Genomic DNA, 17352 nt, shown 5'->3' with positions numbered 1-17352 from the left:
TATTATATTAAATAGATTGCAGAGGAAAGAAGAACACCAAAGCTACTACAAACCTGTATCTCTATGTTGTTCCGCTGGTTTGTCACCTCTGTAAGTTGCCTCTGTCGGATTTTTCTGAGTTTAAGGACTCGGAGTGCATTCTCTCTATCACCTACTCTGTTCAGTTCCTTTGCTTTGTTCCCATAATTTGTGATTTCAAGAGTGTATTTCTTCTCAGTTTTCACCAATTCATCGCGTTGAATCTGAACCTCAAATTGCACTTGTTGAAAAGTATCATCGGGTTTGGAAAACAAGACTCCCATTCTGCTTATATTGTTCCTTTATAACAGTTTTGCCTATGATGAAAAATAGTTTATATGTATAGTTTTTATTATTATTTGTATTAGTATGAATAATGATGTGTTTTTGGAAGTGTGTTTTGGTTGGTTGTGAAAAAATAAGTATTTATAATTAAAATATTATAATTAAAATGTTAAAAACAAAAACTGCTAAAAACAGATTTGTTTTTATCGGATTTCTTTTGTGGAGTAATATGTGTTATTTTGTTAAAAAAAATAACTATTATTCCGTTATAATAAATAAAGATTTTTGTGTTGATGTTTGACTTGAAATACTAAATATATATAATATTTTTACTATACTACAATCATGTGAAAAAAACAAATCCCGAAAATATTTCTCATTAGATATGAATTATAAAAATGATAAAATATATTATATTAAATAATACCAAGTCAGTTATTATACATTACTATATTTAATACTAAAGAGTTATTCAAAGTGAAATAGAAGATAAGTAAGAAGACTTAAATGTCCATCGTCTTTTTGACTACCTTCTTCTTTGTTGACTTCTTAGCCAACCCACTGCTGAATGCAGCAGCTTTAGGCCCGAGTTTCTCTTCTCCAGGAATGGCTGCTAAAGCTACCTTCTTAGTCGTTTTCTTAGCATTCTTGGCAGCAGCTTTCTTTGCTTCTTTTTCGAGTTTCTCCTTCTCCTTCTGATTATCATCACCAACTCTTTTCCAATCAGCCATGAACTTGGAGAGTGTTGAGAAGAACTCTTCGGGAGGTGGCGGTTTGTTCTTGTCGAGGGCCATATAGGACACTGCTTCGACAAACTCTTTGTTCATCTCTTCATAGTCTTTTGCTACCTTATCAAGCTTCACTCGATTCTCTTCAAGGAATTTCTTCATTACTGGAATGAAGGGCGATCCATCATCGGGTATCTTAGAAACAGCTGTTTCAATTTCCTTGTACATCTTTTCAAGGTTTTTAATGTCAGAATCAAACTGTGCACCAGGGACTTTAGCGGCTAAAGGTACATCAGGAAGTTCTTCATTCCATCCGATAACTTCCTCCTTCAATTTTTCTTGAGCATAGCCTTCCATGACGTGTAAAAGAGTCTTCTTGTTGTCGCCGGTCTTAGTCTCAAGAGTCTTTCCAAGCGTGTCAAACTTAAACCCAGTCACATTCCCTTTTGCTGTACCTTTGTTGAGGAAATTACCAACTAGAAGCATCACTTCGAGTAAATGCACAAACTTCTTACTCTTCAATAGTTCACTCGACGCTTTTGTGACTAACACAATGTTTGGTCCAACTTCATCTAACTTCACTGGAAGTTCCATTTTAGACTGGAAACTCTGAAGCTTCAATACAACGTTAGTGACACTCGAAATGGCATGAGAGAACAACTCGGCAGTACCTAAGTTATCAGTCCCTTTTTCTTTAATATGTTCTTCAACATTCCCCATCTCTTCTTTGGCATCTTCAAGTAACTTTAACATCGTCTTAATTGTCGAACTCTCTTCAAAGACGGTCTGATCCAACGAATTAATTGCTTTACAGACTTCATCGGGGGTCTTCCCTTTAAACCCTTTTAACAAAATAGTGAAGGTCTGATTGTTCTTTGCGTCTAAAATACAAATTGGTCCCGCCTTTTTGGGCTCTTTGGCACCACCCTCGGGCTCAACTACTTTCACCTTCTCAACTACTTTGAACGACTCATTCAAACTCTTCAAATTCAATTTCTTTTGCATATCACCAAGGGTGGACATCTTCTCAAAGACAGATCCTTTCAACTGCTTGTCATTAATCTTCTGCCACATGAAGTTCTTCACTTTCCCTTCAGGCTTCGGAAGCTTATCGACTAATCCATTCAACACTTGTGGAGCACCAAACCCACCCATCATACCTGGCATACCCATCCCAGGCGGTGGCATCATTCCTGGCGGCATCATCATACCAGGCGGTGCTAATCCACCTGGGGGCGGCATCATTCCCGGAGGCATCATACCACCTGGTGGTGCAAGTCCTAAATATTAATACATGGCATTCAAATTATCAAATAGTTACAAACCTCCTGGTGGGGGAAGCATTCCTGGCGGCATCAATCCTCCCGGTGGGGCTAATCCTATGTGTCAATATAATTGATGGTATATTTAATATATATACAAACCTCCTGGAGGTGCAAGACCGGGTGGCGGCATCATTCCTGGTGGCATTAATCCTCCCGGTGGGGCCAAACCTATATGTTATTGATACTTGATAATAAATTGTGTCGAAGTAATAACAAACCTGGTGGCGGCATCATACCTCCCGGTGGAGCAAGTCCCGGTGGTGGCATTAATCCACCTGGTGGCGCTAATCCTATGCGTTATATCATTTCGAGAGTATTAAACTCCTCTACAATGCTATTATAAAATACTATTCAACTTAATATCATGAACTTTAAATACAAACCTGGTGGTGGCATCATACCTCCCGGTGGAGCAAGTCCAGGTGGTGGCATTAATCCTCCTGGTGGTTCTAAACCTGGTGGCGGTAACATACCACCTGGAGGAGCAAGACCTGGGGGTGGGAGCATTCCTCCTGGGGGTTCAAGTCCACCAGGTGGAGCTAATCCTGGAGGTGGCGCAAGACCTCCCGGCGGAGCGAGTCCTGGTGGTGGTGCTAATCCTGATCATTAGTTTTTACCAAATCAAATGAGTATAGAGAAAGTAACAAACCTCCCGGTGGTGCCAAAGGTGGTGGAGCCTCAACTGCACCCTTTTCGACTTGAACTGTTTTTGGTTTTGCAGCGATTTGAGCTTTTACCTCATCGATCTTCTTCTTGATAGCTTCGATTTCATCATTAATCTTCTTAGTCTCATTCTTAATATCGTCGTTCTTCTTCTCATCTTTCTTGACGTTCTGCATTTGATTCAAATTGTTCTTCTCACCATCAGCAATTTCCTTCTCGACGCCAGTCAACTTCTCAGCTAAAATATTGGACTGAGTTATTAATGAATCCAATTCAGCCTTCTTCGTGTTGTAATTGCCTTGAACGTTCTCACTGAATGTCAACTTGTCCCATTCCAACTTCATTCGATCGAAGATCTCGTCTGCTTTCAATTTGCCATCGTCAGTGTTTTTATTCGACACTTTACCTGACTGTAAATTGATTTGTCTGACTACTTCGGTAAGAATCATAATCTTCTTTGCAGTGTTCATCGCGTCTTTGTTGGCTTTAACAGAGAATATGATCTCTTTGTAAATGTTGTTGACAATATCGGAACAGTCAAACATTGAACTTCTCTCACTAATGTACTTCTCGATGTTACTCGTCTTATTTAAATTGACCTTTTCATTCAAATCATCAAATCGCGTTGCAAATTCACTCTTATCTGCCTCTTGATTTTCAAAGAAGTCATCGACATAATCCATCAACTCTTTCACAGAATTGGACCAAGCTTCTTTCTTCAAGTTATTCAATTCATCGACTATTCCAAGGTCAAGTAAATACCCTCTTAATTCAACTCTCTGCTCATATTCAGGCTGATCTAATATGTTGTTTATCATCAACATAGCTGCCTTTCGGTACATGGTATCCTTCGACTTGCAAAAGACTTTAAAGAACGATTCAAACTGCTTTGTGTCGTACCCATCAGTCACCATTTTGGCAAAGCCATTGATCACAGCAAGATCACCACCTAAGTATACTTCTTTCTGTAATGGGTGCTGTAACATAGATGACGTTAAGGCTAATATCAACATCAAATAGTATTGATGGACCGGCGTAATTCGTGTCGATGAAAGGCCTCGTATAATCAACTCAATCCCATTGTCAGACTCGATCAACGCAACTGAGGCATCTTGTTCTGAAAACACAGAACGAAGGACTTGACAAAACGCTCGTTCCTCGTCGATGATTTGCTCAGTGTTTTCCTTGTTGTTGATGATCTTCTCATATTGTTTCAATAAGTTAGTAACACCACCGACTCGAACAAATGTCGATAGGTAACTAACGGCAGAGGACCGAGTTACTATTTCCATCTCTTTCAGAACTTCAATGTCACAATGGTCGACCAAATACTCTGACAAATACTTTGGCTCTGAAATGGCAACTTTCCAATTTCCTTTCTGCGCCGCATTTTGTTGAATGTAAACGTCTTTGCGTTGCTTCTTGTCAAACTCCTGAACCATTTTCCATTGGTTGGCTATCGGAATGTTCTTGATATCCCCTAACTTCATGTCTTTGGCTAACTCCTCAAAGCGCTTTAATATAACATCATCAGGTGGCATCTCGTCCTCGTGCTTGACTGGTCGACGACAAGATGTGGGATCCTTTCGGAACTTGTCTATGCATTTCTTGTGAATGTAAATGTTACAGACGGTGCATACAAATACTTTCTGCTTCTTCTTGATCGTCTTGTTGCAGTGGACACATACATTGTCGGATGTCGCCGTCTCGGTTTCTTTAAAGGTGTGAGCTACCTTATCCATACTAATTTTTAAGTTTTATAGAACTCCTTTTAATTGATCCAATTCTAATTATGTTAATAGTATAGTTTAATTGTTATAGTTTGATAGTTTTACTCCAATTCACTTATTTTTCTAATAATAATTTGGAGTTTGATGCTAAATACAGCAGTTTGAGTTTTTTTATTTCTTAGAATTTAAACTGAAATGGGAATGTGTTATGTTTTTTTTAGGTATATTATAAAGGAAAATATCGGGAAAAGGTCAAATAAATTGAAATTAACTAAATATTTAGAACTTAATTATTCTTTGAAATTAATAGTAAAATCATAGTTTAAGTGTAAAAACTATTAATATCGAAAAATGTATTAAAAATAATAGTATCAAAATAATAATACATACAAATAAAGTCTATTATTTTATTATGATACAAGAATTGGAGTGAGTTGTGTGAAAATATAACAATCATCATAGTTTGATAATTATTTAATATATAATTTGTTATAATTTTATTTTAGAATTAAAAAATTTAGAATAGAACAAAAATAGTAGATACAGACTCAATAAAAGTAAATTATTTTAACTTGTTTGATTTGAAGTGAAACTTATCCATTAGCTTGTTCATCCAAGTCTGTAAATTCGAAAAAGAAAATGTTGATAATTTCCCACCAAGTAAGATGATGAAAAGAGAACAACTAATTGTCAACACTATTTTTTTACAAATCAATCAACACAACAAACTTTCACTAATTTCACAGAAACTCTCCCCTCTAACATATATTCAAATTGTGTACACCCTTTCGCCAATATTGTAAAGGCTTTCTTCATAAAGTAGTAAGAAAGGAAAATACCCATTCCAAGAGCAGAAAGTATATAAATGAGGCCGAGAATTTTCAATGCAAAAAGTGGTGAAAATCCAGTGTACTGCAAGTGAGTTTTACTACACTTCTTAAACTAAAACAAAACAAACTTCAAAACGAGACAAAAGATGACCAAAACAGACAAAACCATAGATACACAGTGCTGTTAATGTAAGAAAAAACGCATAAAATAACGCAAGGTTGTGCTTCCCAATACAAAACCCAAAGTAATCACAATGATGATCTTTGAATTCGGTACATACACCACACTCTTTACAATGATACGTCCGCCTCGTCATGTAATGTTTGCATACCGCACAATACCTCACACGTTTGTCCACATCATAACAATTCCAGTTGTTTGCTTCTGCTTCGATCGCCACGTCATATGCCTCCTTTTTCTCTTCTTCCGTTGCGTGTGGCTCGTGGTGATGTGGTTTCCTTGTCATGATGAGGAGGTACACCACCAAAAACAAGAGAGTTAGAGTAACACCAAAACTGACCAAAAACACTCCAAATGGGGTTTCTGTAACTCCATTTGATGGAGCAATGTAAAACACATAAATTGATTCAATCAATACAACAACAACTGGCGCGAACCAGTGAATGTTTCTAATCGAAGTTATTGCAAAATTTAGGTGAACATAAAAAGGATGTGGAATATCGTCCATAGTGGCTCACTTCTTTTTTTGAACTTCTTTTTGTTGATTTGATTGTTTTGAAATTTGTAGAGTATTATATACTTACTAAAATATATTTAATATAATATTTAGTATGTTTTTAATTCTTTTATTAATTCTATTTAAATTATCATTTTTATTATTAATAATATGGTTAACTGTATTATTATATTATCATCTTGTTAAAAAGTCAAATTAAAATGTATTATAAAATAAAAAATTATATAACTAAATACACTAATAAAAAAAGATTGAGGAAATAATCCAAATTGATAGTTATTCAACAAATCACCCAAATGTGCATGATAATTTATAAAGTTAATTTTTAAAAAAGTATATTTGGGAATAAAATGAATTGATATCTTTACAATTGACTTAAAGAATGAAAACAAATGCAAAATAGTATTATTGAAATATAAAATTACAACAAAACTACCAAAACAATTCCATATAATTACTTTTATAGTTTCAACACTTTCGAAGGGAAAAAAAAGCTAAAGAATAGAATACGAACGCCAAATTAGTATTGTTATTACTACTACTGAACTTAAAATATATTCAACTGTAAAAAAAAGCTTAAATGACACAACAATTGGATTTAGTGTTTTTGGTAGACAGTACTGGTTCGATGGGACAATATCTCGAATCGGCTAAACGGAACATCCGCCACATAGTTGAAACAATCCAGACGTCCGAGAACATTGATCTTCGATTCAGTTTGGTAGAGTACAAAGACCACAAACCAATTGAACCATCTTTTGCTGTTAAAGAGTACGGCTGGAAGACTACTTCCGATGACATTTATAACGACATTGCACAGTTAAGTGCTTATGGAGGTGGAATGGACGGACCTGAGAGTGTGACATGTGCGTTTTCCACAGCCGTCGAATACGATTTCAGACAATATGCAGCGAAGATAATCATTTGGATATGTGACGCGCCACCCCATGGATTTAATATCCAATACGACGGGTTTCCTGATGGGTGCCCCTGTGGGATCGACTTCCAAAAAGTCGTGCTGAAGGCTGTTCAAAAAGATATCCAGGTCTACTCGATCGCTTGTGAACCCATTCGATCTATTTACAGACACTTTAGAGACTTAATGCGAGCCGTTGCACAAATAACAGGTGGCCAGTTTGTACCATTGATCTCGGCTGATTCACTTGGGGATGTTATTATCGGTGGGTCGTTAGAGGGAGTTGGGATGAAGGACGCAATGAACTTAATCACACTTCGAATGGAAGCGGTCGATGGCTTCGACAAGATGACAAAAGACGAGAAAGAGAAACTCACGAGAAAAGAAATAGCTGAGTATTTTGCTAATGGGAAGAACAAGATTAAACAGGTCGAAGTGAAGTCTGTTTTTAAAGGGGAAATGCCAGAGATCCCTAAGATCTACTTCTTGGCACAAACATTCAAGGAGTTGGTCGATGTTCTCAAGACAAGAGAGCCCTCTGTGTATCATTTTGTTGATGGAGTCAAACTCGATGAGTATGTACCAACACCACAGAGCTTCTGGGACAAAAGTGGAGTTGCTGCGTATCACAGAAAAGTCCGAGGGGAGGAGGTTGAGAGCGTCAAAATTGAATTGTGCAATGAAGATGAGTATAGGATATACAGAGGCTTTGGGAAAGAACGGGAAGGCGACGACCAAGTCCAAAACAAAAAGGTTGAAAATTTCAAAGAAGGAGAGACGGTCAGAGTGCAAGAGGCTCCTGTAGGTCCGGAGCAGCAAGAAAAGTTAATCAGCAGACTTATGAGAAAATTGAAGAATTGATTCTGTTAAGGTTCTCTGTTCTTTATTGAACCAACACAACGGTTGTATTCTAATAAAAGTATAGTATATTTCTAATAAAATAAACACGAGCATTATTTATTCTTAGTCCAGTCAGGCAAGTTATCCTGAAGGGTATTAACAATCGAATTGATGTGTGGCCGTTGCGAAGGATTTTGATCCCATGAGGCTGCGATCAAATCGAAAAGCCAATCTGGCATGTCTGATGGTTTACTTAATCGTTTGTTTTGTGAGATAAACTCTGCGATATTCCAAGGGAATGGGAACTTATCTTTTGAATATGGATTTCCCCAATGGAAGATCTCAAACATGACTATGGAAAACGAGAAGATGTCTGCTTTCTCACTGTATTTGGACTGATCCAAGATTTCAGGACTCATGTACATCTATTTGTGATTTATTAATTTATTAATTTAGAGATATTCATATCAAAATACAAACAGGCGTTCCAATACCTTTTGTGAAGGTCATGTTACTTCGCATCATATTGATATTCCGCGATGAACCAAAGTCAGTCAACTTGCCATTCACAAGAATCCCTTTATCGACAGAAAACACTAAGATATTGTCCGACTTAATGTCTCGATGCATTATACCATTGGTGTGTAAGTATTGTATTCCCTTTGCAGAGTCAATCATCAACTTCACTCGCAGATAATAATCAAGTTTCTTTTTCTTTGTAAACATCGCCATCAAACTCCCATATTTCGCAAATTCAGTGACCATACACGTCTTTGTTGGAATAAACACAGCGCCATAAAAATGGACGACAAAGTCACTCCGGAATTTGTCTAACATCGCAACTTCCTTCTCAAATTCTTCCATTGCGTCAGTATCATCGGGGATTTTCATAATTTTAATAGCAACGGGATTGTTTCTGAACATCCCTTTATAGACTGTCCCAAAACTTCCTTCACCTATTTGCTTATCAAGTATCAGCTCGTCATAATCAAGTCGAGTCGACATCTGTGTCTCCGTCTCTATTACTATTTCGTCCGTGTTATTTACACCTTTTCTTAAATCAACGGAAACTATTTGAAGCTTCTCGTTGATCTTACAGGTACACTGTGGGGTCAGTTTCACTTGGAATTCACACGCCTCTCCACTTTTTAAGACCGCCATTTCAGGATATATCTCTAATATAAATTTGGCAATGTCATCCTCTTTGGTTGTGAACTGAACTTTCAACTTTTCTTTACCAGTGTTGCCAAGGCAGATCTTTTCTTCTGCAACTTTACCGACGGGGATAGCTACTTCATTGTCATTGGTCAACGCAAACTGAAGAACCTTCTTGTCGACAACAAGGAAACTACGACCAATGCTCTCAAAACGGATGGCAGTATCTCGCATGTAGAAATAATTCACATTGTCGGGACGCTTGTTCTTCATTGTCTTCCGCATGACAAAAAGCGTTAAGAACATCACTAATATAACGAAAAGAGCGATGAAAAGGACACAGAAGAGAACTATTAAGAGAATAACCCACCATACAACAGCCTTTTCACAGTACAACCCCGTGTCCGACACAGAATACCAAAACGAGCATCGCGTACACTTCGAACTCGTCACTTCTAAACATTGAGAAACGTCTTTCAAATAGACACAATGCTTTAATGTGAGAATATAATCAGTCTCACAACTATCACAACTCCCAGACCCACACGTAGCACAATTGTCTGTTTTTAAATGACATGGAGTACAAAATTGATTCTGCACGAAATAACCATCAGTGCACTTGGCACAGCCAATATTGGTTTTTAATTCACAATTTGTCAACTCTTCATACGACTTACAATCGTTTTGATACAAGAAATAGTTCTCATCACATTTCTCACATGAGGTGTTAAAGTGACACTGTATGCAATTTGCGGTACAATCCTTGCAAACATTGTTCTCAACATAATAACTATCTTTACAAACAGCACACCCCATCTGCCCTATTGGTACTTTGCACGTCTCTTTTAAGATGGAAAGATCATAACAGATGTTTGTGACACTACTCGTGTTTTGTAAAAAGTGCGTACTGTCGCATGAAAGACAGTTTGTTTGTGTTCCATAACACGAAAGACACGGATACGTACAGGGTTTACACTCGTCTTTGATCAAAACGTACCCAACATCACAAGACTGACATTCCCCATTCTTGAAAAATGAACAATGGGGGAATACATCCTCACTGATCGTAAAACAATCTCCATTGAGCAGACTCGTTGTGTCTGAACAGAGCTCACATGAATTACTCGTGTTATCACGACAATGAATACAATTGATATTGCTACAAAGCCCACAAGAACCACTTGATGTAACATAATAATTTATATCACACCGTTTGCATTTCGACTCACTCACAAGTAAACATTTGGAAACAGTTTGACAGACACCAGACACCAAAGAAAACCCTCCAGCACACTTTATACATTGATCACGCACACACATCTCACAATTTGGTGTACACGATTGACATGTTCCATTGGTAACTACAAATCCATTTATACAAGAAAGTACATTATTATAGCCAACTGTAATGGCGTTGCTATCCGTCTTACATGTCGTCAAATCGCTTTTTATAAAATATTTACTTTCTGCGTCACAAACTTGGCAACTCGTCGAACTTGAGCAAACTGAACAATCAGTGTTACAATTCTCGCCACATTCACCAGCAGATAAATAAGTCCCCTCGGAACACATACGACACGCACCCAAAACATACCCAGCACAATTGACTACAGCTTCACACTTGTTATTGGTGAGTCTATAACCATCTTTACACAACAAACACTTTCCCCGACTTGTGCACTTCAGACAGTTATTTGCATCAACACTTGCACACGTCGCACAGAGAATGTTAGTGAATTTGTCACCTTTAAGATAGAACCCTTCATCACATTCGGAACAATATCCATCAGTGTCATACTTGTTACAATTGTCTTTAAGACCTCGTTGGTTGCAAAGACCATTTGAGTTTGGTGAAGTATTACCACACCGAATACACTGTATCGAACCGCCAATCAACACGTCGGTGCAATACTCTTTTGATGAAATTGTGAACGTCACGTAGTCTTCACTTTTGAAAGTACTTTTCGTGTGATTTGAAGCACTTTTTAACTTGTTTGTAAATGTGTTTGATGGTATAACAAACCCAAAGCGACCTTGTACGGAAAGTGTGTCGTACTTTCCGTTGGCCACAGTAATCTTCAACCCTTCAAGACCAAGAACTCTGACAAACATGTTCCATCCGTTGATTGTTATAACATTTTGGTTTGTCGAAGAAACAATTTTGAAATTTCGTAAATAGGTCGTCGAGACGAAGGAAGTGTCTTGTGTGACCAGATAAGTAAGGTCGTTCGTTGGGTCAAATTGATTACCATCCAATTGAATAACACACTGACTCTCTGTCTGTAAACATGGGCAAGAGTAGTCTCTCAAAGCTTCTTCGTTATTATAACACCCAGAACCACATGCAAAACACGAACGATACAACAACCCCAAAGTTGCACAGGAAGAGGGGGATGATGGATTGTTATACACGATGAGTGCTTGTCCACTGCACTCGAACAAATACTCCGACTTCTTTGATGGGGTTATTTCAATTTCTCTGGAAAGTCGTTTTAAAATAATTCTATCGACATTAGAAGTTGTTGGGAGTAACATCACAGTTAAAACATCTGAGGTGGATTTCATTGAGAAGAGTGGTGTTGTCTTATTCTGTGATTGTGAGAGTGCTTTTAACGAAAGACTCTTTACCGATGCGCTCAGTACAAGAGATGACGTCGGTTCTTCGTATAAGTCTGCTATGATGGTTGACTCACTTGAAAATGTCAATTTTTGCGATGGTTTATATTTGAATCCAACAGTGTCATATACTTCCAAATCACACTTTGAGACAATAAGAGGACTTACGTCATTAAATACCATATTTTCAATTGTAGCAGAACTCGCGCTTTGAATCTCGAGAGTTATATCTCCACTTGTACTCAAACGTTCAATTGACTTGATGTTGAGTATTGTGATATCCTTTTTAACGACAAGTGTTGCTCCTGTTAATTGTTGATTTTTGGAAAAATCGATTTGGTTGTTATTAGTGAACACATTACAATTAAAAGTATTTTTGTCACTAGAAGAACATGGACACTGTTGAAACTCGAACTTGCCATATTGATTGTCTTTGATTTCACAGTCAACATTTGTATTAATAGTATCCAATTTACAGATTCTAAGGAGTTTGTTATAAACGAAAATTCCTCTTGTGAGCGTTTTCAACGAGTTGAGACTGATATCAAATTGATAGTCTGATGTTGCAAATTCAAAACAATTATTTGAAGTAACTGCGTCGAAGTCCACTGATATTGCAGAAGTAATACCTAACGTGCCTTTCACTTCAATGAGAGCCTTTTTATTCAAATTATCGGGTATTTCGCCAATAATAGTCAGTTTGTTGAAACTCAGTGTCGCACCCTCGTCCACGACTATATGGGTTTCTCCTCCTATAATCAACTCACTGCACATCAACGAACCTTTGATTCTCAAGTTATGGGTGCCATTAAAATCACATAAATTTGTGACAAATATTTCTGAACCTGAAATGGCAAGTTCCTCTTCAGGATTTGATGACGATGATGAAAGGACAGAAAATATTGAACCCCAATACCTCCTCTGATTGCCACCATCATAGCTATACGTCAAATTCAAATTGAGTAAATTGTCTTGTGGCCGTTTCGTTGCATCGTCGCAGTCAAATTGAATAAAAGAACCGTCACTATATTGTGTGCAATTACACCCAATGTTCGAGGTCTGTTGTACAAATCGGTGGGTCTTGTCTCCACATTTTTCTTCTGAGATCCCAAGAGACGCGATGTGATCACTATCGCGCGCAATGCCTCGAAAGAGTACAGCGTCGTTATCAACGTCACTTGATATGGTGACAGCTGACAAAGTAAAAGTTCCCAAGTCGTAGTATGCTGTGGACTTTTGTATAATAATTTTTTGGAAATTGATTGCACCGGAGAAGTAAAATGAGTGTTGTGGAAGCGTTTGGTCGCCATAGAAATTGAGGTGATTTGTTTTAGGAAGAGTCAATGAAACGTCTTCGTTGATTACAAAAGAGTTCCAGTCTTGTTGGTCGGGCAAAGAGTCTTGTGAAGCTGAGATATTAAAAATCCGATACTTACTCAATTCATAACAATCCACATAAGAATTTAAATACTCGAAATTTGAGTACGTGCACGTACAATCTTCTATAAGATTTTGTCCACTTTGTGCTATGACAACACGAGCACGACGTTCAATGTTACAAATTTTATATGTCGAGTACAAGCGTTTGGGGTTATTAATACTGGATATCACATCTCCTGTTTCTGGTAACTCATCACCAAAAGCAAAGAAATAAAGAACGCCTTCAAAATCGTTATATAAGACGGGTCTTACTGTTGAATTTCCATACACGATGATTAGGGGTATTGGGGTGATTCTCAATCCCAATTGAATGATTTCGTAGTATCCTTCTATGACATGAATATACATCTTTTTGGCATAGACATCAAATTGTAAAGCAGACCCGGCTGGAATCACAGACCGACCTCCAAAATTGAAGGTCGATCCATCAAGCATCTCACCGGTGGTGAAGTAGTAGTGCGTCACTCCTTTGACTGTTGTGAGAAATGTCATATTAAGTGTCTCTCTTCCTTTGTCTGTTTCAATCACATTCGAAAAATCGAAATTTTTGTAGTAATAGGGCGTGTAAGTGTTGTGGAACGTGAAAAAGTTGTTTGACCGGTTGTTACGATCTTTGCCGCAACACTCATTTGTGATGATAAAATTTTCTGAGTCTTTGGATGTGATTGTTAAGTCCATGTACCACCCACGGTAATCATTTGTTTTGTCATATGTCCACAAATCGCCGTTACGGTACTCTATATTAAACTCATCCCATTCGCCCCACCATTGTTTTACTATTGATTGATCGTCCGTTTTTGAGTTGTTTAAAGAAGTCAGCGAAGCTACACATGGGATAAGCCTGAAAAAAAGAAACAAAAGAAATAATAGAAGAGTTTTGCTCTTCATTGCACTAAGTGTTTTGAGTTTTTTTTCGTTTTGAAAAACATGTTTTCGCGTTTTTGCTTATAGTTCAATTTGAGAATTTGGAAAAGTCTCAAATGAAACAGTTATAATGGTTCTTTTAAGTATATTATTAGTTTATTTAAAACTATGACGGGATTGAAAAGTCAGCTAAAATTTTCACCTTTTTATTAAAAAGTTTTTATTAAAAAATTAATATTTTTCAATTGGCATATTGTTAGTTTATTTTGTAATACTCGATTGGTGTTTATTGATAAAACATGCAGACTGAACTTATAATTATTATCTAAAACAAATTAGACTTTATTAAACTTTATTTTATATCATATTTTTTTTACAATATCTCGGTTTAAAATATAAAAAAAAAGTCCAAAAGAAATTTTTTTGTAAATAAACAATAACTAAACTAGTAAAAAATAATTATTAAAATATAAACCTATATTTTTAGAAAATTTTATATTTAATTCTTTTAATTAATCACTTTTTTTTAAACTATAAAAATATAGTTTTTAATTTATTTTTAATTATTATCAATTTAAAGATCCAATCTGTAGATTAAAATTGTTTTGGTATTATTGTAATAACATTTTCGGTGTCGAAAATATAACACATTCGATTTTTCATATTAAAATTAGTTTATATGGTTAAACAGACAAACATCTTAAAATATTAAAAGTATATGAAAAGTAAAATAATATAATAAGAATTCAATTATGTTACGCCCAGCTCTTCGGTAGGCTCACATGACTCCGAGCAGTCCTCTTTCTGAACCATCTCATCTTCCCCGTTTCCAGTTTCATGTACTGGGCTATCCAGTGAGTGTTCACTTTCAAAGGATGCCTTTCCATGGTTTATGTAACTCATTAAGTTTTACATGCATGTCACAGTAACATGTCGAAGGAGCTTGTTGTAATCCAATTTGATTTTGAGTTCTTTCTCAAGTCTTTCAACGGACAGTTTATTGATTAGGCCGCTGATGGTAATTACAACTGGTATTATTAATACATTTTTCATATCTCGGTCTCTCCTAAGTTTTTCAGCTAGAATCGAGTACTTCCCAATTTTGGTTGAGTATGTTCTGGCAAGATTTTCATCCTTCACAATTGTGACATCAATCAAATACCCTCGCTTCGTTTCGTTGCATTGCCAATATATCTGGCCTTCTGGCAAACAATTGTCTGTCTTCTACAAGAAGATTCATTTCAGACATCACTATGTTCTTTTTGTCTTCGTCTTCGAGGCACTTTGGTGGGTTTGCCAGATCCATGTTCGCATTTGTCATATTTAGCTTTTTTAGTAAGCCTACATGATCATATTGCAGACACAGTTGTGTCTGTCGATCTGGGATTTTTTGTCATTGGGCAACTGAGGAGTATGTGCGGGATTGTCGCTACTAGATCTTTGCAGCAATAGCATTTTTCTTCTCCTCGTTTCTTTGTGATAAGTACCCTTCTTGGACCAACAAATGATGCATTCTCTTGCATTTTCACCACTTGAAGGAATGCAGATTTTTTGATATTGCAGTTTTTCCAGGCTCGTCCAGATGTGTTTTGATCGCATTGATTATGGACAAACATTCTGGCTAGTGTTCCTGATTGGCCCAATGATTTCCATTTTTCAAAGTAGAAGTCATCGATCTTGCATCTGATAAACTCCAAAACTGCTTCAAGAAACTTGCCTTTTTTGGACTCTTCTTCTATGAATCTCTCGGGTTCATCTTGTGTTACTTTTGCTTTGAGGCAGTTAACCGCTCATTTGAACAGATTACAAGGACTGTCGCGTGTGTGTATAAGCAGATCTGCTATGTTGGAGTCGCTATGCCAAATGTATTTGAGGAACACACGGATTAGTTCTTTGCCACATTCGTCCCTGCAACCCATGAGGCCATAACCAAGTTTCATTTGTGAGACATACAGTCTGTATTTGGTTAGTCCTTTACCATTTAAGTTTTGATCAACAAGAAATTTCCTGATCTTCCCATCAAGTTGGTCTAACTGCCCCAACTTCATGGTACTACGCTGTATCCATATCTCAATTTCGATATGATATCGCCGTTAATGGTTCTTATAAAGTTGACAGCGCTCAGGTTTCGTCATACTATCCTATTCATACAGTCCTCTATCCCCTCTACAATTCTTGTGCAATACGCATGTGTGTCTACATGGTCGTCCAGTTCAACACCAAGGTACTTGTACGGGGTTTCTGAATTCACTCGAGGGACATCTTGCATATTATCTGGGATTGTTTCTCCATTTCGAGCAGCTACACCACATTTGGCCTTGTTGACTTCCATAGCCATTGCTTCAAAAGATCCGCACTATGTTATGGACCCGTTCCATTTGCTGAGTTGTTGGAGCAAGGACTCTCAGATCATCCATATAAATGGTGTGACCGAGTTCGATCGTAGTGTCATTCAATTTGGACCGTATCTGTACTGGTTTGATTGTTTTGTTGAGCGTCTTGGATATGCAGTCTATCGAGATACAAAATAGCAGTGGTGATAGTGAGTCTCATTGTAAGATACCATTCCTCACACGAACATCCCCTACAATATCTCCATTATACGTCAAAGATATTCTCCATCGATTCATCATTTCTTCAATTAGAAAAATGATTTCACTTGGGATATTGTAGAATTGGAGGCACTTAGAAAGCCATTCATGGTTGACCGAGTCGTACGCCTTTCTGATGTCGTAGTAAGCTTCCAGATACTTTTGTTGGTTTTCTTCAAGGCAGCTTGGAAAAGAATGTTCTGTAATAATCCTTCTTTTGATGCATATGTGAACCTCTTGCATCCTAACTGGTTCTTCTCAAGTCTCTTCTCAGCAGGAGTTGACTTTAGTTGCTTCATCATTTTGGTTCTTAGAATTGAAGTGAATATCTTGATGATTGTGTTTAGACATGTGATTGGCCGGTAATTGGCTGGATTCTTAGAGTCTCCACCTTTATGAATTAATACTGTCCTGCCTACTAACATTTCTTGTGGAATTTCATCAGGGAACCTGTACCATCTCTTAAAGATGTCGAGTAGTGTTCCATGTGTACAGACACAGTATTTAATGTAGTACCCCTGAATCTTGTCTAAACCTGGTGCCTTCCACTTAGCGATGGATTTAATTGCTAACTCGAGTTCATCTTCTGTGATGTTTTGAAATACATTATTATAAATATCATTCTCCCAATATTTCTTTTGTGTAGACACTTT

At 37.1% G+C, this 17352-nt stretch overlaps 5 protein-coding genes across 5 annotated transcripts; 1 reads left to right on the top strand and 4 right to left on the bottom strand.

The window, feature by feature from the left end:
• Nucleotides 1–37: 37 nt before the first annotated feature.
• On the bottom strand, nt 38–302 carry EIN_212990 (SNF7 family protein; the record flags this gene model as incomplete). The annotated part of the gene is made up of 1 exon (XM_004183377.1): nt 38–302. A coding segment is annotated over one exon (265 nt), but the record flags the coding sequence as incomplete, so codon positions are not given.
• A 504-nt stretch (nt 303–806) lies between these two features.
• EIN_212980 (formin 2,3 and collagen domain containing protein, putative) lies at nt 807–4761 on the bottom strand (the record flags this gene model as incomplete). The annotated part of the gene is made up of 6 exons (XM_004183376.1): nt 807–2311; nt 2357–2404; nt 2456–2524; nt 2575–2646; nt 2740–2955; nt 3006–4761. 6 exons carry the CDS (start codon nt 4759–4761, stop codon nt 807–809), a joined length of 3666 nt encoding a protein of 1221 aa, XP_004183424.1.
• A 581-nt stretch (nt 4762–5342) lies between these two features.
• EIN_212970 (palmitoyltransferase ERF2, putative) lies at nt 5343–6268 on the bottom strand (the record flags this gene model as incomplete). The annotated part of the gene is made up of 3 exons (XM_004183375.1): nt 5343–5432; nt 5479–5661; nt 5708–6268. 3 exons carry the CDS (start codon nt 6266–6268, stop codon nt 5343–5345), a joined length of 834 nt encoding a protein of 277 aa, XP_004183423.1.
• A 589-nt stretch (nt 6269–6857) lies between these two features.
• Nucleotides 6858–8054, top strand: EIN_212960 (hypothetical protein; the record flags this gene model as incomplete). The annotated part of the gene is made up of 1 exon (XM_004183374.1): nt 6858–8054. The coding sequence occupies one exon, from the start codon at nt 6858–6860 to the stop codon at nt 8052–8054; it is 1197 nt and encodes a 398-aa protein (XP_004183422.1).
• A 92-nt stretch (nt 8055–8146) lies between these two features.
• EIN_212950 (protein serine/threonine kinase, putative) lies at nt 8147–14132 on the bottom strand (the record flags this gene model as incomplete). Its single annotated transcript, XM_004183373.1, has 2 exons — nt 8147–8458; nt 8514–14132. The coding sequence occupies 2 exons, from the start codon at nt 14130–14132 to the stop codon at nt 8147–8149; spliced, it is 5931 nt and encodes a 1976-aa protein (XP_004183421.1).
• Nucleotides 14133–17352: the final 3220 nt, after the last annotated feature.

Source organism: Entamoeba invadens (assembly GCF_000330505.1).
Source record: "Entamoeba invadens IP1 unplaced genomic scaffold scaff_1105074726547, whole genome shotgun sequence".
NCBI classification, from domain to species: Eukaryota; Evosea; order Mastigamoebida; family Endamoebidae; genus Entamoeba; species Entamoeba invadens.
The sequence above is the reverse complement of the archived record's forward strand: the minus strand, read 5'-3'. Positions and strand labels throughout refer to the sequence as shown.